This window comes from Anas platyrhynchos, chromosome 1 (genome assembly GCF_047663525.1).
Source record: "Anas platyrhynchos isolate ZD024472 breed Pekin duck chromosome 1, IASCAAS_PekinDuck_T2T, whole genome shotgun sequence".
Classification (NCBI taxonomy): Eukaryota; Metazoa; Chordata; class Aves; order Anseriformes; family Anatidae; genus Anas; species Anas platyrhynchos.
The window spans coordinates 62,970,597-62,998,500 of record NC_092587.1 but is presented as its reverse complement, the minus strand read 5'-3'; the positions used below and the strand labels follow the sequence as shown (position 1 = coordinate 62,998,500).

The following is a 27,904-nucleotide window of genomic DNA, read 5'->3' as shown; positions in this document are numbered from 1 at the left end:
AGGGCTGGGAGGCACCGGGCAGGGGGAATTTCTGAATACCCAGCCTAACTTCAGAAAGCCTTTCATTATGGAGCAGGGCATCTCACCAGCAGCACCCACCCCGTCAATCTCTTCTCTCTCAGCATCTCTCACCACGGTATGTGCTAACCCAAGGACTGGGGGCAGGAGTTTCACTCCAGCTTCTTGACCCTGCCTGCAAGTACCAGAGCAACCCAGGCGCAGAGAGGAAAGGTTCAGACCAGCCCTCATCTTGTAACTCAGCTCTTTCAGTTCCCCTGCAAGGAGAAAGCGACACCAACCGTTATTCTCACAGTTTTATTTGTAAAGGACATAGCATGAAAAGCTGTATTTCAATGTACTTCAAAACCTGAAAAACCCATGTCAGTTCGTGATATGTATGTTAAAGTGCTTGATAGAACAATACTTTTACTAATGTCGTCTTGAAAATAATCCAGTTCTTATTCAGTTAGTAATAATGTAAAGACAAAATATACTTAATGGAGACATTTAAGGGTCATTTGAAGCTATACAGGGCACATTTGTACATTTCAAGTGAAACACAAAATACTTCCCCAGAAGATGCGCACCTTCATTTGATTGAAAGAAGGAATTTTCTCAGCTACACCTTCACACGACTATTCTATAAAGACAATTTTGAACAATGATATCTAATTACACATGCCAACCCAGAATAAACGTGAGTAGATTTTGCACTAAACAGAATCGCATTCGCTTCCGAGAATTGTAAATACAGGTTTTGTACACAGCGAGGCGTTGGGTTCTCTGACTCCTTCCAGTCACCTTGCTGGATGTTCGTGGAACAGAATGAGGCAAACTCTGACATTTGCAAACAGGTACTGAGTAGGATTGTAGGCTATAGGTTTTTTTTAAGAGCAGATGCCAGGGAGCTTTGGTCTTTCCCCAGATTCCCTTTCTCAACCAATGAAGGTGCTTTAACACTGAAGTATAAACTGTGTTAGCTTAGATGGCTTTCTCACCATTCGAGTGGGCAGAATGACTTCTGTAAACCTTACAGAAAAAGCCTCACAGTTTCCAATAAACAAAAGTAGTCTACGGAAAAAAAAAAATAAATCTTAAATGAAAGAAAAAAAATTCACTATAAAGATCCGTACTCCCAAGGTTGTCAAATAACTAGTCTTCTAGGAACCAGAGGCACTCGGCTGTGCCCCTTTAGATGTATCTTGGGGTGCTTTATTGCCTACACAGAAATATTAGACATACATAATTTTTATCGTATTATTATTAATCTGATGCGAAACCTGACAAAAAACAAACAAGTCAACACTTGCTAAAAAAGCTGATGTGAAATCGTGTCCAAGGTAAGTGCTAAACGCTCCTTAATGTAGTTTGAAATAGGGGAAGTCCCTGTTTTGAATTTTCAATTTTCTCAGGTTTTGACTCATTTTAACTTAAGAAAGACTTCGTGTACTTATTGCCCTCATCAGCGTGCATGGTTTATTCATCCATGGATGACCTTTAGAGGTGCCCATGTTTCTACTTTATCCTGCTCGCACTTAACCCGTGCCGTGTTGGGTGAATGCTGTGACTGCTGAAGTCATGAATACTGCTTTGCGAACCGTGCAGCAGTAAACTTGGAGAAGTACCCAGCTAAAGAACGCAGATGCTGCTGCAACGAAATCCAGGGACTAAAGAGGCTGTTATTTCAGCAAAATGAAAGCCACTTAGGCTGGGCGTGAAAAAATTATGTACAGCAATTATTAGACATAAAATGCCTGAGTTGTAATAGAAATCAAAACATCGCCCAAGCAGTCATTACCAAACAATGCTGCCACATGGCTTCTGGTGCTAAATGTATAATTTGTTGATAGAGTTAAATAGCAGGGAAACATTTTCAATTGCTGCTTAAGGGTTATCATGCATCTTCTGCAGACTTCAAGCAGGCTCGTCTGGCCACTCAGAAAACCTCAACACCCCAAATTTCACCATTCTGGAAACGTAAGAGAGATGTCACACAGCCGTGGGCTCTGGGTACTAACTCATGACACCATTCACAGCCCTAATGTTAGTTACTCACCACCCACAGAAGTGTCACAGCAACGCTGCCTACAGTATTTGGGATGAGTTTAGTCAGTTTAAGGAAGTACAAGCACAGGAGGGAGGAACAGTTATTAAAAGCTGAAACTCCCATTAAAGTCAACAACTCCCTGACTTCTTTAACGTCTTCAAGATAAAATAAAATAAAATAAAATAAAATAAAATAAAATAAAATAAAATAAAATAAAATAAAATAAAATAAAATAAAATAAAATACCCACAAAACAAACAAACAAAAAGCTACCCTCACCCTTCTATAACATAACACTCTCCCTTCCACTGAAATGGAGTCACACGAAGAGTTTTCTTCTGGCCAGGAATATGATGTGAAACTTCAACATCAAAATGAGCGCTGCTCCAAGAACTGGACAGCAGAAGGACCACAGGAAAGCAGAGAAGTTTGACAGGGGTCAGGCGAGACAGAAACCTGATTTTCATTCTCTTTCCTTTTCCTTTTCCCTCTCTCCACCCTCACTCCTCCACCACGTGCACACCATGCCAAGACCTGGCACGCCACAGCCCGTCATTCCGCAGCCTCTCCTGACACACGGGGTGCTGTGCACTCGCAGTGCCAGGCGGGGCCCTTCCCAAGCCACAGCTGAGGGCTCTCGCTGTGAGACAGCCACAGAAATCCACTGACGAAACGGCCGAGATCAAAGGGAACGAACATGTTAGAGCAGACACCTGTATTTAAAGTAGCCTGCAAGAACTAAAAACAGATGAAGTTTACTATGCCCTCAGACACTTACAACTCCCATCTACGAGAAAGGAAAATGCCCTCTGTATTAGCTGCATGGTAGCCACATGACAGTTTTAATGTAATCTTGTTAAATTTTGAGCACAGAGGATTTCAGTTGTTCCCAGTTCCTCCAGACCCATAGCTAGATACGCAGACGATATTACTAATGCGTTAACTGGAAAGAATGTAGGAGGATCCTCAAAATACCAGCTTTTTTCTCCTTTTGCTTCATTCCCTTTTTTGTACCTGGATAGTTAAAAAGAAAAGTAAAACTCAGAGATCCTGTACTTCTCGGAATGCTCATTCTGCGGGATAAAGGAAGACTAGTGACCTGACAGCACTTCAAGACCAGCTGAGATAGTTCAGTAGCACAGCAACGTCGGTGTTTGTGGCTCTACAGCAATGATTCTTCTCAAGTACAGCAAGAATTTGGTACAAGCCAAATTCCTCAAAACGATGGGGGGCAGGAGGGAAGTAATAAGCAATCCACAACACAAACAGGCAGGGGGTGAGGGGAACCACCAAACTACTATAGACAGGCGAGGGACACAGTGAGCAAACCAAGCAAGCCATCGTTCCCCATCTCCGGCCACAGCAGCAGCACTCAAACAGGTCCCAGGCTCCGGGGCTCAGCAGCCCGCCTCTCCAGTGTTTAAGCATTTCAGCTCCTGTCTCCCCTTCTGGAGGTCAACAGAAATGACACAAAAGACCTCATGGAAAAAAAAAGAAAAAAAAGAAAAAGAAAAAAATAGACGACACAACTTCTGTGCATGGAAAGGGCTGGGGCTCTGAACAAACAAAAAACAAAGGGAGACCACGTACAGGAGGGTAAACAGCGTACACGTACAACATTTCCAAGAGTGAGACGATCACGATGGCTACATAAGGATATTTGCTGTATTCGTTTGCAATACCTGAAAAAAGCCCTGCTGAGTTTGCGCTGTATTTACACATTGATTGGCTTCTTCCTTGCAAGCAAGTAGCGGCGTCCCTTCCCACCTCGGTCCTTCCCTCCCCCAGCCCTTCCCCTGGGTTTCAGCTACTCACAGTCAGAACAAGAACATTCAGTCTAAGAAAATTTTCTTAGAGTAATATAATTTCTTAAAGAAGATAGCATATTTACACACATCTAGACACATGAAAATACTCTATTTTATACTAAATTTCTGTTTCAAATAAACTACAATACTGCATCTGAGCTCTCTGCAGCTTTAGAAGACAGTCCCAGTGGGGCACAAACCGGGCTTCCCACTCCCGCTTCTCCCGGCAGCTCTGCCTCGCAGTGGTGCGCTGCCGTCGCATTCAAGTCCTGACAGGTCTCCAATTGTGGTTTGCTTGCTCGGGAAAGGAATAATGAAGTTCTCAGCAAAGCCATGCTAAACATCCACTCCTTTAATGAGAGATCCTTCTAGGACGATGTTGAAATCTTGCAATGTCTGTAGGACTCGGATAAGGGAGTTGACAGTCATGCGGTCCCGTAGGAGAGCGTTCTCCTCGTACATCCTCGTGATGGGCGGGCACTCTGCCAGTAAGGGGATCCACTGAGGCAGCAAGTGGTCCCTGCAAAGGGGGTGAAAGGAGTTAGTGTAGCACGAAGTACAACAGATCTCAGGCTGAAATTCTTATCCAAGAACAGAACCCAGAATATGCCGTCTCTTTTTGGGGTGACGCATGTTGTTGGCACATAAAAGCTTCCTGTGTAACAATAACCCTCAACTTTATTAGTAAAAGCTTCCTGTGTAATAACCCTCCACTTCATTAGTAAAACATAAGTACCCGTCTGTACTGTAGGAATGCAAATAGAAAGATACGTGGAAAACTGGACAATTGGCTTCAAAAGAATTCAGTAACATTTTCAGATCAGGAAAAGGAAAAATAAAACTCAGAAAAAAACAAACAACAACAACAAAAAACCACAACAGCAGATGCTTTTCCAGTTGGTTTTCAGTGTATCCAGCTATTTATTTCCAACTCCCCCCTAAAATAAACCAAGTCCCCCTCCTCTCCACAAGTGCAAGACAGGAGGCAGCCTGTGTGGAAAGAAAGATTCATCTAGAACAGCTTTGCTAAAATTATAATAGACACCCCCTTTTCATAGGCAAAGTGATTCAATGAGGATTTAGAAATGTGCCAACTCTTGTAAAGAAACTCTGCGTTCCCAAAGCCTGCACTTCATCAAAGATACAGCTTCAAGACAGATTTCATACATATGACTGTCAAGCTAACAGCTATTAAAAAAGCTAAAAACATTCTTAGAGGTTTAGACACTAGCCATGTATTATTAGTGCTTCTTTGCTGCAATTTTTTGTCTACTATTAAGGCCGCCTAACAGAGGTGCTGGATATAGAAGGTATGAGATGTCTTAAAATGGAAAAATAAGGGTGGTAGTGAAATGTCTAGCACAAGAGAAGGCATGTAATGAGAAGCAGGTAGGTACCTTGTCCCCAGGCAAACCAGAATTTGGAATTTGCCATCCTTTCCAATGTTCCTTGGAGCTGTATTGATGGCATTCACATAATGGCAGAAGGTTTTGCATGAAGATCTCTGAAGCAAAAGGGCCTCCTCGTTGTCTCCAATCTGGTCACTGGTTTCAAAATAGGCAACGGCTTTCTCTGTAGTGGGGAGAAAAGTCGGAACCTTGTGAGCAGAAGTGCTTCAGCGCAACTCAGAATTACAAAAGGGAGTCCTTAAACAACCTGGCAGGAGATATCGCACAGTTTGTATGCAGATTCCTCACTCTGGAGACAATAGGTAGGTGATGATCTCCCCCTCTGCTGCAGGGCCTGGTCAGCAGACAGGCTGATGTACAATGCACACATCCAACATCAAGGAGCCCCCCGGAGTGTCTGTCAATGGCTTCATTGTAGTGATACCATCAGCTTTCATTTTTCACATTTTCTGAGTAAGTACTTAGACTTAAGGCTAAGAATCTCAACTTGTGAACATGTTTTAAGGGAAGAAGTAAGCATTAAATTACTGCAACAACTGCCTACAAACATGCATCACCAGAAGACCAACCAGTGCAGTGATTAGGATAGTCCTCAAACAACTAGAAACCTAACCCTTTCACTCCCTGCCCTTTACTTACTTTCCTCCCAGCATCAGCTGCCACTCTACATCTTTCCGGGCAGGAAAACAGTTGTTTGAACATTCATCTATAAATACATGACTAGAATTTGAAATGCTCTTATATTTCTGCACAGATTCTACTTTATGTGGAGTTCCATATTTCTCATTTTCCATCCTGTTTCTCATTCACTTTAAGCAACCTGCAGCAGGTGCAAGGGAGGAAAAAAATGACACCCTAGCTGAAAAGAATCCCAGGCCTGTGCATAAGTAGCCATTTTACCCTCATCTTTCTTCTCCTTTGGCCTCCAGTTCACACACCAGCTTACCTATGAAATCCCAGATGAAGACATTCTTATGAAAAATGCGAGCGGATTTAAACCCGTGGTGGAAGACCTGCTCCAGTGCCGCGACCAGACCGTTCTCCCCACACAACAGAATGGTAAGGCTCCCTCTCTGTGGGAAAGAGGGAGTCTGTAAGAACACCTTGTCTTGCTCATATGCCACCAGGCTTCAAATCTAAAGGTTAACAGTCTCCACTGATCAATTTCTGTTTATAAACATATTGACATGCATTGCAGACACCAGGCAGGTAAGTAGGAAGTACCTCTTTCTCTGGCTTGTGAAAATGTTTCACGATATTGTTCACGGCTTCTCCAATTCCCTCTTGGATCTGCCCTGCATTAGGCTCTGTGAAATGGTAGAAAGAACACTAGCTGAAGATACCAACTTTAAAACATTCATCAAATTCGCACAATGACAGAGCTTGAACTACAGGAATTATTCGGTATCTTTAACAGGGAAGAGTTCAGGGAGTCATTTCTCTTGAGTAAACGTGAGCCTTAATTATAAGCAACTGACGAGCAATCCTGGAATAGTCAAATAAATTGCCCTACTTAAAAATGCACAACCCAAGGAGCTGGCTTGATAAATATTTTATTTGAGTTAATCACATCTTGCCCATCACAGAGTACAGCAACCCTCTGGTGAAGAGACAATGAAGGATTGTAGACAAGTCGTTTGACTCGCTTCTGTGCAACTCAGGCCAGAAAACCCTGCACCCATGAATTCCTTACTCGCACCCACAAGGTATTTTTGAGCCACAGGTATCTGTTCTAGGCCCACGTCTAGTCATTGTAACACTGTGAGGAAACAGATGCTTCTGAAAGTCAGTCGCTTCGGTGTTAAAAATGTATGCCCTGTTCCTGCTGAATCTGAATCTGTTTAGCTGTATGCTTCTGCTGCTGAAGCATGCCATGCTTCCACCTGCTACCATTTCATCTTCCTATGCAGGTACCTCCAAGAAAGTTATCCAGTCCCTCACTCATTTTCTGATTAAAACAGATCGAACTTTTAAAAGCTCATTGTAAGCAGATATTTTCCAGACTTTAATCCCTTTTATTATTCTTCTATTAGTCCTTTCTAGTTTTTCATACATATATATATATATATAGCCATGAACTTGTCCTACGATTGCTATTTTGGAAGCATAGAGTAACTCAGAATTATTTTAACACGTGATGACCTCCAGTCTTTGGCAGGTCTAAACCAGAGCCTTCTGTAGCTCAAAACATAAAGAGATTTTTGGGCCCTAGCATTCTCAGACCCAAGGAAATGCTCTGCAAGTAGCTCTGGTGCCCACTCCTTCAGCTAATATGGACTCATATACGTGAAGAGCTGCAGGGGTCCCAAGACGATTTTAAATTGCTGCATTACTCTTGGAGGCTAATGTTTCCTTGCTTGACATTTCAGCAGTCATGTCCTCTAATTTTACCGGAGTTAGACAGATTCATGAACGTGATCCACTCTGTGCTCACCTGTATGCATGAGAGGAGAATGCCTCACATGGCCCTTACAGCCCTGTAGTAGCCAGGTGCCTTTATTCACAACAGCTAATGTGAGGGATGTGAAGCTGCTGTCCCCGTGGCTCCCTCTGGAGACAGACTCCTCCGGAAAGCAGGTCTCAGCACCACATCAGGCTCTAAACTGCCCTCCTGAGAAGCCTGTCTACTCCCTGACTGCAGAGAGGGCCAGGAAGCTGAGCAGCATCAGCTCCTATAAATTCTGCTGCTGTCTCCTCCCCCATCCTGTATCTCCACGCTCCAAGGACAGAGGTTATCCTCTCTCAACTGTCAAACGAGGACATTGAAAGAGGCAACATTCACCACCACAGAGCGAGCTGCAGACACAGGAACAGGGGCAGATAAAACTCAAAAGCTTGGGGCTGTTCCTCTGCACCAAGCCTTGCTTCAGAAGGAGCTCTCCTGTTCACAGAAGCTTTATTTCTGCCTCTGCCCCCTTCTCTAGAGCCCCGGGGATGAAGGAAAGGACTTACTGGTGTTCTTTCCTGTGAGAGAAGTGATGCTCAGCCGCCGAGCTGTGGTAGGAGACTTCTGCTGGGGTGGGGTACGGCACTGCTTTCCCAGCTCTTCGTCGGACGTGGAGGACACCAGCTCTCCAATAAGTATTCGCTCCAAGCTGCCGTCGTCAACGCCCTTTCCCAGCCATCGCCCGCAGGGAAACCTGCCAGGCACCCAGCACAAGCACAGGTCAGTCACACAGCTGGCTTCATCTCAAAGCTACAGTCAGCAACCATACACACAGCCAATAGACAGGAAGTAGCAGCCAAAAACTCTTCCCAATGTAGAGTTCAGCAGGCAGTCTCCACCGCACCACAACTCAAAAGACCAAAGCATTCACCTACATTCACCTTCATCCTTAGGGAAAAGGAAATACGCAAAGCTAGCATGAAAGCACAGGACAACAGAAAGTGCTATACACTTATTTAACTGGTCACATGAAGATTTCTGTGGGGTTATTTTTCAGTTGCACCCACAACTAATACCCAGTTTTTAAAAATATTATGATGATCAACAATTACATACTCATGCAGAGTTTCCACCCAACTGAAGCTGTGACTTTTCCTCATACCCAAACCCCAGCTGCTGTTCCTATACTTTTGATCCCATCCTCAGTCCTAATAAACTTCATGAATGTGTCCATACTACCAGTTTTTGTACACGTCTGCCCACTTCTCACCATACTCTGTACCCAACCCTGAGCTGTGGAGCCCACCTCTCTGAGTTATAATTTTCAAAGTCCACAGTCAGGAAAATAATTAAGTTTGTATAGCCAGATGTTTTGTAAAAACAAGGATGAGTTAGGAGATTTTTTCTATACAGGAGGTATGTACTCAACGGATTAAGTAATCATTGTAACCTTCCATTTAATTGTAATTGAAGTTTCTGTACATTTGTTATATGAATTATGACATTCAAATGCTTTATAAACAAAACAAAACAAAACAAAACAAAAACAAGAAAAGCAAAAAACTAAAGATCTGCCCTAATCTGTCATTCCAGCTCATGGGGTTTAAAGACTTCACTCGTGCACAATTTTACCACGCTGCTTTGAATGAAGAGATTTAATTATTAGACATAAACATTTGAATCACTTCAAAAGCATCCATACTGTCTGTCCTGTCTTAGAGAGATGTAAAGAAAATCCTACATTCAAGCCTCATTTAATATTTATCAGATTTTTTGGCTTAATGTAGAGCTTCTGAAATGAGAGATCCGGGGGTGGGGAGACCTACCCAACCCTATCTGGTACCCAAATCTACCCGCACTGCTCCATCGTAGTTTTGCCCAGTTGAGGAGATGAACACCTTGCTTTTTCTAGATTAATCAGTAGACATTTCAGATGACGACAATTAAAACTTGTTGCTTACTTGTATGTGTGTCCTGTTATTTCATTTCTGACCATGACACAATCAACCAGCCACTTGGCTAGCAGCCCTGAGTTGTCATGACCAATCTGAACAGTTGTCAGCTTTCCTAAATTCTGGCACTGAAACAAATAACAGTTTTAAATTAATTTAAAACAAAACAAACAAACAAAAAAAGGCAACCCTCCCCCCAACACACGTGGTCTCAAATATATGTTTTTATTCAATTTCCTTTGACTTATGTAGCAAGTATTTTCAACCAAACATTAGAAATGTTTTGAAAAGCAGAATAATTATTGTTTCAGAGTAAAATAGGAGAAAAGAAATATCTTAAAATAAAAATCATTAAAATCTTATGAAGAGACTATGTTCTTTCTTGTGAGAACTCACTCTGAATAATTCTGAGAAGTGTTAATTAGAAATTTCTGAGCTATGGTGATAAAAAGGTGTACCTCTGTAGAAGAATTAGACCTTCTGAGCAAACAGCCTTCCAAAATTGCATTTTGAGCACACTGACCTTTGCTTTAGTGGAACTGCTCCACACTATGAAGCAGCCCCTAGATCTTCTGTTATTTTCAAAAATCAACTTGCTCATTGTTGAGCAAGACAAAAATCACTTGCATGAGATGCTTAAGATCACAAAGAAACAGAACAAGGAAAACAAGGGACTGTGAATTCCAGTGCAATATGTAATTGTAGGTGGGGCTGGCAGCAACATCTATTAATGTCACCTAAGCACTTCCCTTACAAGACTTTGGTTTTCATTGCTTCTGCCAAACAAGCAGCTTGGGCTGACATTTTCCATAGTGGGTGGCTACCCAAGCTGATATTTTAGGAAAACTTCAGTCAGAAGAGTATTCCAGAACTGTATTACTATAGTCCTGAGAAATGTCCGCTGTTTTGCTTGTTAGAAGCCTGGAGAGCTTTTCTACAAAATACTGATGTCTGAATGAGAGGCGTGCACCATATTAGGAAAATAGCTTGTCTGACAAAATTCACTTATATTTGGGCAAAGGACTATTTATTTTTATTTTAAAACGCACAGTTGTTGCTTAAGGTGAGTCTGCATATGCACAATGGGCGCAACTTCGATTTTAGTGTTATTCCTATGTAATCACTCCTTAATGGATATGGTAAAGCCTGGAACTACACGAGCCCAACGGGGCTTTCCCTGCAGCCACCAGCTGCTTTGGGGTGGCACCAAGCCAACTTGTAATTGATGGGCAGGAAGGCAGAGGGAAGCACTGGTAAGTCAAATGCCAAGAGAAAACCACAGTAAGCAGAGAGAAATGTACCCAACGGGGATGGGAACTCTACAGTTTGCTGGTGGTAGCACCTGTGGCTGGGAAGTTGAAAAGCACAGGGCTTAGACTGGCTGGTTGGAAGGAATGCAGCAATGTCAGACAAGGAGTGGGAGGAGAGGAAATTTGGGACTGGCCAGAGCCGAAACTGTCTGAAAAGACCTGGGTGGTGTTAAGTGGGAAGACAGTTTGAAGGAAGGTAAAAAATAAAATAAAATAAAAAAAAAGGAAGTGTGGAGTCAGAAGCGAGCCCAGAAAAGGAAGATTAGGATTGATGGCAAGGAGATTTGGAAGGGAATGAGATGTAGCGATAGATTAACGGTGAGAAGAGGAGCCCTGGGCTGGGACAGGGACAGCAGTGAAGCCTGTGTTTAAAAGTGGTACGTGCTTGAGGGAAACTTTAAGCACAGGATAGGCAGGCAGCACTGTTTTCCCAATTTTGCGTTTATAACTACCTTGAAAACCTGAAATACGGTGTTCTCAAGACAATAAAACCTCACCAAGTTTTTTGGGCAGTATGTTTCAAATTGGCAGGTAAAATGGCATGGGTGTGCACTCACCTCAAATGTCATTTCTAGGAGGTTTTTAGGAATCTGCATTATGCCTGTGTCTCCCAGCTCTCCCGAAACACAGATCCACGGGTTTGATGTGGTTATTGCATTGCTCAGTTTTTTGATGGGGATTATCACTGACCTATACGGGATCACTGAGAACGGGGAGGGAGGAAAAAATAAGTTAGTCGTGACCTCTTTTTCCCCTCAAAGCATGCAATTTCTGGGGTAAACCACGGTGCTCCCTCGAAGGCATGACCTTGCTGCAGGTGCCAGCAACACGGCGAGGGGAAGGTACCCCCTCCCTGCTCCCCACAGAAGGCGAGCCAGGAGGGGCACGGCAGCCCCCAGGCTGGGAAAGCTGCCTCGCAGCGCCTCTCTGGGGCGGTTTCCACCGACATTAATTCCTTGCCGGAGCCGATCTGAGAGGGCAGCCCTCGGCTGCGGCTCCTGAAAGCTCCCGAGGGCAGAGCGCGGCCTGGCGGCATGGCGGGACATGGCGGGACACGGCGCGACATGGCGGGGCCGCGCGGGGGTGCTGCAGGCCCGCTCAGCCAGCAGCCCGCCGGGCCCGGGGGCGCTGAGGGGATTTTTAGGGGGAGCCCCAAGTGCTGACGGCATGGCCGAGGTCTCAGATCTCTGTGAACATCCCCCCCATCGTTATATCGTTATTCCTACTCCTGCTATGATGTTCTTAACCCTGCGCCACCCATACGTACTTCAGACACCGACCCCATTTCGATACGGCTCGGTTATTCCACACTAACACTACAAGGCTCTCTTTCCTTGTTTCCCAAGCTGCCTTTTTGTCTCTAGGAGCCAAGCCAGCCTTTTCACTTTTAGTGTGGAAAACAATGATATCACGCTCAAAAACCCAAAGCAAAACACCACCCCGCATTCCTAGCGCATGCCCCAGCTGCCAGGCTGAATGCCCTGGGGAAGCAAGGTAATCAAGGATGAGTAAATCCCTTCGTGTGGGGATTTATTTTTTTAACAGGAGAAAAAGTAGAACGAGTGAATGAGAAAGGCATGTAAAACTCGGTTCACTTCACGCTAAACGAAAGCTAAAGACTGCTAAGGTGAATCCAAATAATCAGGTCATCCCATGGGGGGCGGCTTTTCTTGGCGTTGCTCAGTGCTAGAGAGAAAGATTCATTTTTGGGTTTTGATCCAATCTCTGCTCTCATTCTTACAGGAAGGGAAGGGAGGGGGAATCTTTGGGCATTTAAGGAAAGAAAGGAAGAAATATAAAATATACAGCAGAGCACAAAGTGCTTTGTATTTCATCCTCTGAGACCTCCATCATTTTCACAGTCCGCAGAGAGGAGGTTGGGGGTGTACATTTAGTGAATGCCAGAAAGAAGCATTAGGATGGAGAGGACTTGCCTGGGAGGGAAGATGAAAGAGACTATACAACTCAGAGAGGAAAACCAAGTGCAGCAGCACTCTGCTGATTACTCTCCTTTGTGCAGTGCTCTTATCCTGAACACTCCCCCACAACCTTGCTCTCCAGCTGGTTTCCCACAGCAACATCCAGCACTAAGGTTTCCAGATAAGGACTCAGCTACTCAGACACTGCCAACAGCAGCCCCTCTCGCAAATCCTGACAGCAACAATTTTTTATTCAGAGGGAAAAAAAATGATCCTCCAACTCACCGATTGTGGTGAAGACACTTGTGAAGCAGAAGTAATCCACAGCATTCAGTGAGAGAAGGTGGTACAGAAACTGCTCCCGTTCTTCCTCACAGCGCAGGAAAGCATAACGCTTGTAAAGTTTCCTAGTAGAAACAAATACATTACTATCTTGTCGAAAAAGCACCAAGTTAAGTGATCTTCACAGGATGTGTGAAAAGTGAGATTCCCCAGCTGATACAAGCTGTTAGAAAACCATCGAGGGCATTTACTTCTGGTGCTACATGTATTTTAGAGACCTCTCTGAGCTCCATGGTGCCATAGCAAGGCTACTGAGCTCATCTCATTAAAGGATCAGTTTTCGTTTTGCTGCAAAGCACAGATGTAAACTAGAGCCACTCATAACAGCAGATCTGTGCCAACACACAGCAACCCCATTTAAGTCTGCTCAGGCTTTCCCACCATTATCTTCCATGAGACATATCTTCCCACCATTGAATAGCCTTGCCTAATGAAGGCTAATCAATGATCCATAATCCAGCAGAGAAAACTAAACAGGAGGCATCAGACTATTTAACCAGGCAGCAACAGCAACTTTGCTGCCACTCTTTGAGTTCTGCAAACCCAGCGTACATCACCAGTTGCCCAGAGCAGTGCAAAGGTACACCAGGAATTAACCTGGCACCACTCAGAGAAAGCACGTAGCTCATAGCACTGCCTGCAGGCAGCAGTCTCCCAGTAAACTGCTAACACAGATAGAGGTAAATGAAACTTCAGGGAAAGGCAGGTCTGCCACCATATCTTTGGCTGATCACCCAAGAGGCTACTGTCTCCTCTTTCTTCTCATTAGCATATTTGGGTATTTATTAGTTTCCAGCACAATCATGCGCATAGCTCATCACAGAGCCAGTTCTGCCAAAAACTCCATGCAATAGCGTGGATGTTTTCTCTTCATAAGTTTTTTTTCCTCCTAAACATCTCTTTGAGAGAACAGTCAGGAAACATCTATGCAGGCAGATCCCTAAGTGCCTGTGCTTGCAAAAGGAGGCAGCGCTGGGGGGAGCTGCTAAGTGGCTGGGAGGGCTGGCCTCCAGCCCAGCTCAGCTGCAGTCAGGACGTGCGCCTGCATTCAGCTGAAGTCAATGTTAACACAGGACCACTGTAAAAAAAAACACACTGCTGCTTCATTTGCACAAGTTATAAGGATTGTGGGTCTGTGAAGTGGCTTGGATCAATGCACTGACCCAAAACCTAATGTTTCCTTCCTGAAAATTAGTTTTCCAGGCGGATGAGCAGACTCCTGCCCTGCTGGGTGGGCAGTAGCTCCTCCACCAGCCCTTCAGTCCCTTCTGGCTGGAAGCCACTGAACCCAGATGAGGCACCTGGCTGTGCCCTGAGCCTGCAGAGCCCCTTTGGCACACCAATGAGGCAGATGTGAAAGTGAAGCTTTGAGAACAAGAGCCAACTTACTTGGCAAGTGGCTGGTTAGAAAGCAGCTGCTTCAGGTGCTGAGACAAAAGCTTCTTCTCCAGAGAAAGCCTTATCCAGGCTCGGGCTCGCCCCACATCTGTCTTTATCTCACTCATGTTCTGAACATGCCTGAAATGGATGGGAAAACATAATAATAAAAATAAGTGAATCATAAAAATCCTACAAGCTTCCAATAGCAGCATCCAGTGTGAGGCAGCAGCTGGACTGGAAACTGTCTCTTGATATTAGATGCTGCAGGGTAAACAGAGCCAAATCCCATCCGCTCCCCTGCATGTGACAAGTGCAACAGAAGTTCATGTGATTACTTACACGTAAGCACAAAAACCTGTCTGAAAACCAAGAGAAAGAGCCTCCTGTCAGCCCCAGGCTGGCCTGGGGATAGGGGCAGCCCCTCCTGGGCACAGCAGGTTGTGTTGCAAACACTCTACAGCGCACATCAGCTGCTCTGCATCCCACTTGCTTAGCCAAGGTGAGCAGGGGTAGACCTGCACATCCCCACACTGCCTGGGGTAGATGTCCCTACAGACATTGCTTATGATGTAGGAAGAAAACCAAACCAAACCAGCCACCTATGAGACCCATTTATACTACAGTAGCTCCCCTAAAGCTGCTGACACAAACAGGTATGGCTGGGAGGGCAGCGGACAGTACATGTCTTAAGAGTCTCTCCAAACCACAGTCTAGTCTGAAGGCAGCACTAACAAACCCATGAATGGCAGCAGCAATAGGAAATCTGAGAAAAAAAAAAAAAAGAGGATTATTAGAGGAAACAGTGACAGGCAGAATCACATTTTCAGGGATGTAAGAGGTCCTCGTGTAAGTGGTGATCTGAATGCCATGCGCAAAGTCTGTAGGAAAGCAAAACTGTAATACTGGGGCTTTTTTTTTTCTGTGGTTTTGCCTTTTTTAAAAAACAAAAACCAAAACAAAAAAAACTTCCTATATTTCAGTTTGGAGAATGCCAGAAGCTCCAGTTTGAGAGCACCAGGAGCTTTAGAAGAGGAAGAGAACTGCCATGGCAGATTGAAGCCGCTTCCCCAAACCCCCCACTTAGTTAAATAAAACGCAAGAAAAATGACTAACAGTTCCCAGCAGGGGAAAGAAAGGGCTGCAATTTCTTAATTTTCACGCAGTTTGCATATTAAGTGCACAGGCAATTCAGCCCTCCAAACCTTTGTGGCAGGCTCCACGTAGCATTGGCTGAGTTTGAGCTGATCTTTGTTGCCATCATCTTTTACAGCCCCCTGCGCATCGCTGCGTGTTAGGGAATGTGGCAATGTTTACTCCAAAGAAAATCCAGCAAAGTCATGCTGTGACTGATGCTTTCTGTGTTGACTAGTATGGTCTCACTGTCTCGTGTTTTTCCCCATCTGCTATACCCAAACACGTGCTTTGCGTTATATTTAGACCCTGCATTATTTGAGAAAAACACTCTCTTGTTTATAGAGCTTCAAGCATAATAGGACTAGGGCCTTAGGAGCAAATTTGCAAAGCACAACCTAGTGCTGTCCAGAAATACTTGTTCGCTCTGAACAAGTGAGGAGGATGCCAGACATAGCTCATCAGCCCTCGGCACTGCTCTCTGCTAGGCTAACCTGCCCCACGCCTCAAAACACAGATGGACCTTTGCAATCTAAGCGGAGCATCACGCAAAACCTAGTTTAGTGCAAATTCCTTTAAAAAACAGATTTATTATTATTCTTATTTTCCAATAAAAGAAGCTTCCTCCTGTTTCCTAACGTGACACATGGATGGATGTGTCAGAGGCCTGCTCTTTGATGGCCAGGTGAGGAGCACGAACTCTCAGCGCCCTGTAAAACAAAACCAGAAGGGCACAATACATTCACATACAAGTCCTTGCCCTTTGTAAGCAAGCTCACGAGCCTCCCTCTTTTAGCAGATGCCTACCAGCTGAATCACCACAGAGATCCTTGCTCCTGGCACTGGCAAGCCCTTTGTGAAACATCCCCCTTCTTGGCTCTGAGCGTGGCAGCCAGCACTAGACCTTGCAGCGCAGACAGCTGGGCACGTGGGCAGGAGTCCTTGAGAAGCAGGACGTGCACTTCACTCGACTACACGCTGCTGAGATGCTCTCTTCAGACATTTCTGGCCTTTTGGGATGGGAAGATCAAAGCACAGAACATCCTCTCCCTCTCCACTCTCCCTGACTTGGCTTAAATTACACCTGAGATGAAACACTAAGTAGAATATGTTTTTTTACTGTGAGTGGATTCACACACAGATGGACTCAACTGTATTCCGTGCATGCTCTATTCCCCTTTATTACCTGTTTCTGCTTGAGACCAGATTGGCATAAATCACGCATTTGGGACAGATCAGGATCTGCAACCATGCAGCTTGGCAGAAGCATTAAGAAGATTCAGTGATCCATCTTGGTGTCAGCAGAAGCAGAGTGTGGCAGAACAGAACATTCAGGAATGCAGATTTATTTCGTTCTCACTGGTGACAGTCAGAACAGCTCTATTTTTATCAGTGACCTCAGTGTAAGCCCTGTGTGCTCACCGCTGCACAGCAAACTCTTTTTGTCAGAGTCCTGAACGGTAATTTCAGTGCAATTCCCCGGGTCGGGACTTGCTTTTTAATCCCATTAGCAATAAAGAAAAATCTACTTTCCCTGCTGGATGTGAGCCTGGGGTACAGCGAGACATTGCCTCTGCAAATAGCTGTGCTGCCAGGAGAGGTTACAGCTGCTCAGCATCACCACGCCACCGAGGACAGTGCGAATGCTCCCGATCCCCATGCAGCCAGAAGAGCGCTGTATTTAGCTGGTACCATTCAGGACTTTGATAACCCAGCCTATTCTGACTGCAGCAGGTTACAAAGCACTTCTGTGGGTGCAGCGCCCAGGGCTCGCACCCCAGGCTGGACCCTGCTTGTGGGAGGGGTGGCATGGCCAGACCCAAAAGCTGGTCACAAGGAAGGGCTTGCCTGAAGGGAAGGACTCAAAACCAGAGCCCTGCTGGACCAAAAATGTTGGGTCCATGCAAGAAGCAAAATAAACATCTTGAGCATTTTCTGTACCACGTCTAAGATGCATGGTTTTGTGAGGGAGGCAGAGGACACACAGCATTACCTACAGCACAGGCTTATCACAGATCCAAGAGCGTGACTGTGATTCAGCCCTGCTGTTTAAGTTGTTTACACAACCTTGCATGAGCCATCAAAAACAAGCTGTGCTTAAGGCAACGTTTAATCCTCTCACCATTCATTCAGTTAGCACCACAACCCCGGCAATTTAACAATTACCCATCCTTCCAGCTTCAGCATAAATGTGTGTGTGCAAACAAATATTAGCCAGCATTCCTTCCAAGCAGGAGAAAGGATGCCATGAGAATACGCATGACAAATTCAACTCACCATCTGCCTGGTGTTTTGTGTGACCAGACATGTTTGTGTACAACCGTGAATATCCAAGATACCACAAAAAGTAGTATCCTGCCTCTGTACTTTGAAAAGCAGTGGAAGCAATCCTGTGACTCAAGCCGCAGAGCTCAGGTTCATGCTGGACTTCCATTAGGGAGCTTAGCAAGTGCATGGAAGATGAAATGCACGCACTGGTGAGCGCCACTGGGAATCTCCCAGTGTGCAAGTTTCCGCTCCAGCTCCTCCTTCACCCTTTCCTGCCACTGACCTGCTACAAGCCATCAGCCCCACAGGACATGGTTAAGTAAATAGCTGCCATGTCCCATGAGAAGGATGCTAAAATGGCAGACACATGTTCAAAAAGCCCCTCTGACATTATACTCCTAATTACACTGCATGCGCTCTCCCTCCTGTTCCCTTGTAATGGCGCATCATTTCAGCCCTACATGGCACGTTGTATTCTTCAAACACAGAGTGCAAGATCCTTAAACCAGATAATGTAAAACAAGATAGTTGTACCCCGCAGGTGGGAAGAACAGTCATTCTCTTTCAGAAAAACCTGACTAATGCATGTGATCCCACATCAGAACAAAACGATCGGTAATAACACACATGGTAAAATCACATCACTGTAATCATAGATAGCTCACAAAAACATTGATTAATCTTAATTGTGCCTTCTTTTTACGTGGAAGAAGGATGTGGCATTACAAGAAACAATTCTCACATTCCCTCCCACTTTAAATTGCTTGCAGCTCTTTACAGAGGAGCGTTATTGCATTATTCCTGCCCCCTTTTCTATGGCACTTCTACCCCACTGAAGTGCTTGGTTGTGGCAAGTGAAGTGTCAAAGCAGTGACGTGACCTGGCTTGATCATGGAGATGCCCTTAGGAACAACTGTCTGGTGCTGTCACGTCAGCTTCCACCCCTTCTTATTCCGTAATCCTTCAGGACTCACCTAAATACTAGGCTCATGTACATTTGTACATTTATTACTATTGGTCATAAATTGAAAAAGGGAACATTGCTCAGACACTGCAAGCAGATTTTTATGTCCCTTTGTTTCACGTATCAACCATATTTACTTGGTCAATAATTTAAAGCAAACAAAAAGAAACAAACTCAATGTACCAAGGGATTCAATATTCAACATATCGTTTGTAGAAACTGGCTTTACTGCTAGAAGAGACACCCTGGAGAAGAAAAAAACAATGCCCAAGTAGAACTTGGTGCATTTTTCACAGTCTTTTACCTAAAATAAGTAAACATGCAAAAAGTTTTGTAACAGAAAAAGGTAATGGTCTAGATTTCAATGCAGGCTGAGGAGAAGCTTTAATTCCACTTAACCTTTGTAAACCCAAAGCTAGTGAGGATCTTTACATTATGCTACCCAGTTAAAACCACAATGAATGCTTTAGGAATCAAATTATATACCTCATATCTTGTATCAGGGAAACCCTCAAAGTAGGCAAAGTAATTCCTGTATCAGACTTCCGTCTTTCTGGTCCAACAGCAACTACAGTGGAGAAAACACATGAAGTTAATACAAAATTATAGTAGTGGTCTGCAATGTGTTTGTTTTACATAATGCTGAAAACAATCTTAAGTCACTGGTAACTGCAACAACTCTGTTCATTAGCATTATCCCTATCCTGGAAATGTGGAAGCAGACAAAAGAAAAAAGTACTTATTACGTTACCCATTTCTTCCTTAATTCAGCAATTAACTTGGGGATTTAAAAAGCTTCCTTTTCCATATGTGAAATAGATTAATATAAATCTATACAGTGGTGAGTTGAGTTTTATTAGTAGTACGTTATATGGGAAACTCACAACTGAGAAGGATGTGATAAAATTAAGCTACAGTAGCACAGAAGATGCAAAGAATGCCATGCGTTTCTGTACTCCTCTGATCAAACTGCTTTGCGGTGACACATTTTGTTCTCAGGAATTTGTGCCTGTCAGCCAGCTTAGCACATTACTCAGTGAAGTTTACTAAAAACTCTTTTGATGAGCGGGACTAATTCATCCATCGATGCATCCTTGAGGACCAATCATGAAGTTGCCCTCTGCAGGACGTGAAGATTTCCAGAGTCCTTGAAAGATGACCCACAGAGACCTTCACTAAAGCCGCCATGGCACAGGGAGATCTCAAGGTCATCAGAAAACCAAAGTCTCTTACAACACAGAAGTAATTTAGTGATTGTAAAAGGCCAAACCAAAGCATAACCTGTGTGCCTAGACTGATGGATGGAGATTAATTGTACAATGTCTGAACTGTACCATCCACCAGTATAAAGATTTATTGAACATGGAGATATGCACATTGTGATTTGGGAGACAGATTATGATCAGTGGAAGAAAAATATCAGCTGTCTTAGCCATGGCTCCAAGCCTTCAGCTGCTTCACAAATAGTCTCCTACAGAAGCACAGCTTCTCACACCTTAGTCAATGATGACTAAAAGGGAATGAAGGTAGCAAACAGACATTGAGTGATTTCCAGACAGGGATGGTAAGCAGCCTCATTTCTCTCCAATAACATCAAGCTATTTTGTCCAGACATCAAGGCAGCTTCATAATGATTACAAAAGGCCTCAGAATGTAGACGTGATATTAGCAAGCAAATGCTCTGAAATTCCTATATGGATTTCACATGGCTGCACTGTTCCTCGCAGGCCTGAGTTCACCTGCTGTGATGGACCTCCCCAGGGAGTGAACTGCTGAGTACTCACCTGGGGACTCTGCACTGTGCTCTTGCTTCTCTTCTCTCTCCTGGTACTGAAGTAAATGGGACCACAAAGCAGATTTCCCCTGAAAAATTGAATATGAAGTAGCTTTAAATAAATCAGCCAATGAAAAGATGCAGCAAAATAGTGGGATAGAATTTCAGTGGGATAGAATTTCAGTAGTGAGTATGATTTCACTTCTCTTGGGCCACAAGACCTCAGAAAAGGACAGCATGGTCCCAGTGATCTAGCAGTAGGACCACTTGCTTTCTTTGTTCTCTCCCTGGTTTTGCTTCTGAAGGTTGAAAGATGAGAATCCAAACACGAGTTTGACAACATCATTGCAATTTCCAGAGCTGCCTTGCAAAAAAAGAAACCCTCACAAGATATGAACCAGTGAATCTGAGCCCAAAGATACCTCCCCTGCTTTATGTTGGAATGACGCTACTGAGCAGCAGCTTGGAAGGTATGGGGGCATTCAGTATTTGACAGAGCACCGTACATACAAAGTCCCAAGTTTCCAGTTACCAACCTGCTTGACCTGCAGACCGTGACTCCAGATTCTTTCCAGCAGATCACAGAGACTAGCAATCAATGTATTTTCCTCCAGACCAGTTATGTTGGCTTCTCCATGTCCCAACTCGACTGCTTCATGGCCCATCTTCTCTACCAACATACGTTTAGTCTAATAATAATAATAATAAAAAAATAGAAAAAAACCCAAAAGGTTTCTAAAAAAGGTTATCTCAAAAGGGACAGAATTTATAGATGAATTTACTAAGACATGGTTGGGGATGATAATCTAGAGACCATTGCTAGTAGCTTGGCCTGAGAAACATTAAAAAATGCAAATCTGTATTATTAAACCACACTGTCCTGTTTCTACACCCTTCTACTATTGTCCTGTTCCTACACTGCTGATTTATTATTGACCAGTATCAGACAGAATACAGAGCTAGATAGATTTTTGTTACAAAATTATCATTATATAAAGAAACTATTCTTCAATGGAAATAAAAGCTTCTTAGCTTTTTATTTTTTTAATTTGTTATTTATTATTTATTTTTTTATTATTTTTATTTATAAAAACTGCTATACTTCATTAGCTCTGCATAAACAGCATGCACAAGTTGCACATGCTAAACGCTTCCTTTTCTGACTGAGGGTCTTGATCCCATTACGTTTAGGTTACCTTTAAATCTGAACAACTAAAGGAAATCCTCCTTAAAATATCTGAGATCATCCTGATTCTCCTTCCTGCCCTTTTTACTCTTCCCGCCAACTTTGACTGCATAAACAGAAGAATGACAATATGCTTTCTTCTTTTCTTAGCAGTTGAAAAATATAACACAGAGGGATATCCATCCTGTAAATAGCCCAGTACACCAACAGACCAACATTGTTCCTGCCGTGAAGGACTTTCAGGATACAAGATGCAGATGCTATTTATGTTCAGCATAAGCAATAGGAGAGCATGCAGAAGGATGAAGGAGGACTTACCTTCATGCGACATTCCTTCAGCAATCCTTCCACAAATTTACTGTTGGTCTGTGCAATCACAGCTGGAGAGAGGTCCGAGAGTTTGGGCTGCCTTAAATTTTTTCCTAGACTCCTTGCCTCCTGCATATATTTCTAAAAATAAACAGAATAATTTTAGGTATAGCAAGTCAGAGGGGTTCTCCTCATCCTAATCCTAGGCAAGCAGATGCTGGTGAAAAGGAATGAGCTATTGTTAAGCTAGTAACAACATGATTTGTCTGATGCTTAAGCGTCAGGCTGAAGAAGTGGAAAGCTCCCTTATGACAACACAAAAAGCCAGATATTCTCCTGTGTGGTATCAGAGCAGTCAACACTAGCTAGTGAACTGTGCTGTTAGCCACTAGCACAAAGTTAGCCACACCAAGTGCATAAAAGCGTGAAACCTTCATTCAGCAACAAAGTCAAAATACCAAGGAAAGTTTCTTTCCATTGTTATTTGACTTTCACTAATAAGTAAAAAGCCCTTTGTCTAGTTTCTTGACCAGACCATTCATGAATGGAAAAAAAAAAATCTTTGAAAAGAAATTGCAAGAAGCAGAAATACATCTAGTGAAGGAGAAAGATTTCACCCATTACTTTGCATCTGAATAGTTCATGTGGGAAAAAAACAGACTTGATTTTATTCTCAATTAACTTCTTAATTACAAGTGAAGCTCATTTCAAATGAAACTGACATTTAGGATCATTCTTGTTTGTACTGTAGGGGTGCTAATTGAGAAGAATGTACAATAACTGGCATGCTTTTTAAAAAGAGATCCAAGCTACGAGAAAAGACTTTTAAACCTCCTCGCTTCACTGTGGGTTGGGTTTTGTTTGTTTGTTTGTTTTTAAGCAAAAAACTCAAGCCCATCAAGAAGTGTCACCTGCCCTGACACCTGTGAGAGGGCTACATGCTCAGCAAAACTAAGAAGTTGGCCACATTTTGGTGTGCAAATGGGAAGCCTATCAAAAAATTGCCCAGACACTATTCATGAAGTTTGTGTTAAGAACAGTTAAATAATAGGACGCGGCCAAATAAAACAGTCTTGAGACAGCGTGCTCAGAGCCTGATGTTGGAATGCTCCATTTTTGTGCAAGACCTGTGAATTTCTAAACGTATGTTTTTATGTTTCAATGCTGCCTCTCTGGGGGAGACGGATGGAACATGACAATGACTGCTCGTCCCCCAAGAGGACCAGACCATGCTCCTCCAGCAACTCAGCACTGGCGCTGGCTGGGCTTTGGGGGTGCTGAGCAGCACACAGTGACAGGGCACCCTACAACCACTTCACATTAGTCCAATGGGTCAGACAAGAAAGTAGGGTTCTGCCACAGAAAGCTGTGTGCATCTAGTTAGTAAGTACTCAGCTAGGTAATTACAGTTTCACTGGTGCTGTAAGAACTTAGAAACAGTTGAAAAACTACTGCATATGGGAATAAAAATTACAGCTGATAAAAGTGCATTGTTCAGCAAGCAATCGCAAAAGTGACTTCCATCTAATTTGATGCAAAAATTAGCAGTGAGAACAGTGAAAAAGTAATACAGAGAATATGTAAATAGGAAATCTAATACTTCTTTTTGAAGGCAAAAGTATAAATAAAATGTGGTTATAGTCTGAAGAGTGCAAAAAAAAATGATAATCTTATTTTATTTATTGCATGTCTTGCTATTAATTTATTTTTTTGAACTTTTAGTGTTCAAGAGGAGAATGAGTGTGGGACGATAGGACCAACTGAATGCTCTCTGCCTGTATGTCAGTGTCCACACACCACCACCCTCCTCTATGCTGGGATGCGAAGATCCAGCAGTCAAAGCAATGCCTTTTTGGATTTGACACCCTAAGCTGAATTGCCAGCCAACCAACATGGGAAAAAGGAAGCAAAACAAAATTCTTGTCTTTCAGTCTCACAACTGTCATGTTTGCCAGGGAGCTGGCGTGGAAGCCGGGAGCTGGTTTCCAGCTACTTTTCTGATTATAACCACACTTCCAAGCACTACAGGGACGTGCTCGTACTCTACGAGAAAGGGAGAGGTTTGGGAGGCAGCGAAGACAGTGGTTCCTTACACTAAGACCTCAAAAGCAGCTTTCAACAAGAAAAACTAAAACATACCAGGCAGCATTCAGAGAAGGATTTTTTAGGAGGCCGTGCAGGAGGGGGTGGCCCCTGGTCCCACTCCCAGAAGGCCATTGAGTTCTGGCGAAGCAAAAGCTCCTCCGAGGGCTAAGAGGAGGCAGATGCCCCGATGGCAGAACAGCCAGAAAGAGAAACAAAGCAAGAGAACCATGCATATGATCCACAGCCAAAAAGAAGAAAGTAAATACATGACAAAGTATTGAAACGGCTCTGCTGAGATAAACGCGCAAGGCACGGTTTAAAATATACTTGCAAAGTCATCCTAGCAGAAACAACAAACATTCACAAGAGCTGTTTTGCTGTGTTTCCACGAAACACCATTGGAAGCTGAGGTTCAGGAGTCCACTGATTCCTCTGAGCTTTTTAATTGCAAATGTCAACACTGGTCAACGTTATCCAGCAAGATGTACTGCAAAACAGCACGAATGTTTTAGTTTTGCTAGTGACATACAAAAGAAGCACATGGAAATCGATGGAAAAATATGGCAGAAAATACTTGATGAAAGAAAATTAAAAGATGGGAAAGAAATGCATGCACGTGACTGACATTTACAAGATGTGTGGGAGTTCTCAAGCTTCAGGCACAAAAAAGACCTCGATGTCTTAACCTTTCAAATGGGCTTACTCATGTCAGTAACCATGTAAGGCAAAAAAAATTCTTTTAAAAAAGAAAAAGTCCTGCCTCATTTGCCTCTACAGAGCTGACATTTATTCAAGGAGCTGGCTTTTCCAGAGACCTTCACACTGGGCAGAGCTCCACCGCTGCACCCAGGCAGGCACCAGGGCTCTGCTCTCCATGTGCCATTACACGACAGGGGGCTGTCAGCAAATAAGCCGTTTCCCTGATGACAAAGGGACTGTCTTATTCCAAAATAACAGAATTATTTTCATTGTGTGCGTTAAGGCATGTACAAACATCTGTGAAGGGCAGCGTTTAAATGGCTGGAGAACCTACATAAACCTTAGGGTAGCAAGAGGACCGCCCGAAGCAGCAATGTGGTATTTTGTCCAAGCCTCACCTCGGGGACAGACAGGTCGCACTGCCCACAGATGCCACCTACCTCCCTCAGATCATTGTCCAGCCCGATGTGCTCCGAGTGCTGCCGGAGGCGGTCTTTCCTCCGCTGCGTGGTGGCACTGCGACTGGCCCAACGGCTGCAAAGTCGGAGGGAGAGAGAAAACACACATGAATGGAAAAGGTTGGAAGGGAGAACCTGTATGCAGAGCTGGAGGACACCCAACAGACCTGCAGGGCAGGTGACAGGCCACTGGGTACCCAAGGGACCTGGTGGAGACCTGCCTGCTGCCTGCCTGAGCGAGGAGTCACAGCACTGGTGCCACCACGAGGGACATCGCTGTGTGTAGGCACGCAGCAATGCCCCTGCTTGACGATTTCCTGACATTTGATAGAAACGGTGGCTGTATAAACAAACAAACAAAAAAAGGGTATGTTTTGAGTAACAACTTCTAAAAAATTTCCTCTTTTGTGAGGTTTCTGAAATAATTCCTGCAGTGGAAGTACCACAGGGAATGTCGTCACCGTGACACAACTACTGTGACACTGGGAGCACCTATGTCCAAAGGATATTGACAGTACTGACATTCCTGGGATTAATCGTGTTGCTGTCTTCACCACATTTTTTTTTTATTATTATTTTTTCCCCATCATATTTCTAAATAGCAAAAATTCTAAATAATTCTGAATTCTAAATAACAAAAATTCTATTTTTACTACATCTTAGGTGATGTCCAACTCAATGTTTTTCTCCTCTGAAGCTGCTGCCCAAAAGCAGGAGCTAGGTAGCCAGGTTTGAAAGTGAGCAGCCCCCCGACTCCCAAATGTCCCAGCTTCTTTGTGCCAAATACTGTAACAGAACATGAGATAACTCGGTGCCAGCGAATTCAGAGTCTCAAGTGATTGCAGGGTTTCTAATAATAACATAGCATTCTGTCAAATCCCTGAAAACAAAAATGTTCAACTGGTGCAGGGAATAAATAAGTTAATACATTATTTATAGCAGAAAGCTAAAATAACCGTGCAGAAAACAATCTATCAAGCATTAGAAAGAAGTATCTTAACGCACATGAAGGCTACATCTTCAGAATGATATAAATTACTGTGGTTGTGCGTATTAAAATAAAAAAATCAAACACAGTGAAAATAATAATAAAAAAGCCTCTAAGTCCTTCAGTGTCTTCATGAAGTCCCCTCTGCCTCTCGCTTGGGAACAGAAGTTAAAGAACAAAATGCAGCAGGGTGTGCTCGGTGAGCCTCTCCATACCGACAGGTATCTGCAGGAACACGAGTCACCAGACCCACACCCATCCATTTCCACATGCGTCCCAAACAGGAGCATATACAAACAGGATCTGGGATCTGAGCTACTTGGGCAAGGATTTTGGGCTGGCAGCGTGTAGGTGGATGCAAGTCTCAAGGAGAAGCCTGCATGGAGCCGGACTTGGGTCGTGAAATGGCTGATGAGACACTGGGGAGGTGCAGGAGGCTCATGAGAAGTGCAGGGATGTGACCCTGGTCATCTGAGCCCTCCAGTTTCCAGAAAGCAAGACATGCACTTAACTGTCTCCACCAGTTCCTCCAGTGAGGCAATCACAGACCAAATTTTGTCTGTCTGGGTCCAAAAGGTTAAAAAAAAGTCATGGGAACTGAAGTTTTTATGGTCAGAACTGACGTCTCTTCCCACCTTCCAAATAACATCAAGAAAACAAGTGCAAAGTAAGAAACAAACACCTGGGTCTGCACCTAATTATGGTTCAGCACTTCACCATCTGATATGACACAAAGTTTATTTATAAAACCCCGTAGCCTCAAGCCTGTTGTAAGTAAATGAAACAGCCCAATAGGTGTCTGAGCAGGAAGTATTTGTACCTTCTCAGAGGGACGCATTACTGACATAAGTGTCTCTGCACCTCCTCAGAAACCTTAAAAATATACAACCTGTGACTTTAATAAATCATCACATTCCTTGCAAAAGCAACACCCAACGCCTCATCAGATGACTGAGAGGGGAAGAAACAGCATTCTGATAATCTCAGAAAGTTGAAATAGAGCAAAAACCCAACCCCTTGAAACAGAGGATAGCAGAATTAGAATTGACTTTAGGAATTGACTTTTGGCTCTAGAGACCCCCCATTTATTCCAAGTTAATACCAAGCTTACTTTTCACAAAACAGAATGCCAATAATACACCTAAATTTAAATTATAAGTCATGCATTGTCTTTATCATATTTTTCTGCTGTAATTCATATTATATATTCTAAATTCGAGACAAAGGTTTGATCCCTTTCCACTTGCATTTGTGCAGTTACTGGAAGGTTTAAGAATGACTCCAGGCGTCCTTTGAGAGAACACGTCTCACTGAAGGTGAAAGTGGAACAAAACCCACAGAATAATTACAGGTAATACACCATCATTAGAGCATTCTCACTCAATTCCAGCCAACTGGGAGGCAGCACAGACCATTCTCCAGGTTATTAATCAGCACTATTTGAACACTTTCAGCATACAACCGTAAAGATCATTAGCCACTTCTGAAG

At 43.6% G+C, this 27,904-nt stretch overlaps 1 protein-coding gene across 6 annotated transcripts in view; it reads right to left on the bottom strand.

The window, feature by feature from the left end:
* Positions 1-301: 301 nt before the first annotated feature.
* Positions 302-27,904, bottom strand: part of DENND5B (DENN domain containing 5B) — a 109,328-nt gene continuing 81,725 nt past the window's right edge. For 3 of the 6 annotated variants that reach the window (XM_038185013.2, XM_038185023.2, XM_038185015.2), the window contains 15 exons: positions 25,410-25,503; positions 24,325-24,435; positions 22,195-22,326; positions 21,227-21,379; positions 20,701-20,779; positions 19,403-19,484; positions 14,563-14,691; positions 13,117-13,238; positions 11,470-11,615; positions 9,612-9,730; positions 8,217-8,404; positions 6,489-6,571; positions 6,211-6,337; positions 5,253-5,427; positions 302-4,375 (listed from right to left, as the gene is read on the bottom strand). In XM_038185013.2, the coding sequence (XP_038040941.2) occupies positions 4,192-4,375; positions 5,253-5,427; positions 6,211-6,337; positions 6,489-6,571; positions 8,217-8,404; positions 9,612-9,730; positions 11,470-11,615; positions 13,117-13,238; positions 14,563-14,691; positions 19,403-19,484; positions 20,701-20,779; positions 21,227-21,379; positions 22,195-22,326; positions 24,325-24,435; positions 25,410-25,503 (1,924 nt within the window). In that variant the 3' untranslated portion in view covers positions 302-4,191. The remainder of the gene's footprint in view (positions 4,376-5,252; positions 5,428-6,210; positions 6,338-6,488; positions 6,572-8,216; positions 8,405-9,611; positions 9,731-11,469; positions 11,616-13,116; positions 13,239-14,562; positions 14,692-19,402; positions 19,485-20,700; positions 20,780-21,226; positions 21,380-22,194; positions 22,327-24,324; positions 24,436-25,409; positions 25,504-27,904) is intronic. The other 3 variants (XM_038185027.2, XM_027470147.3, XM_027470215.3) reach the window with 1 other exon arrangement.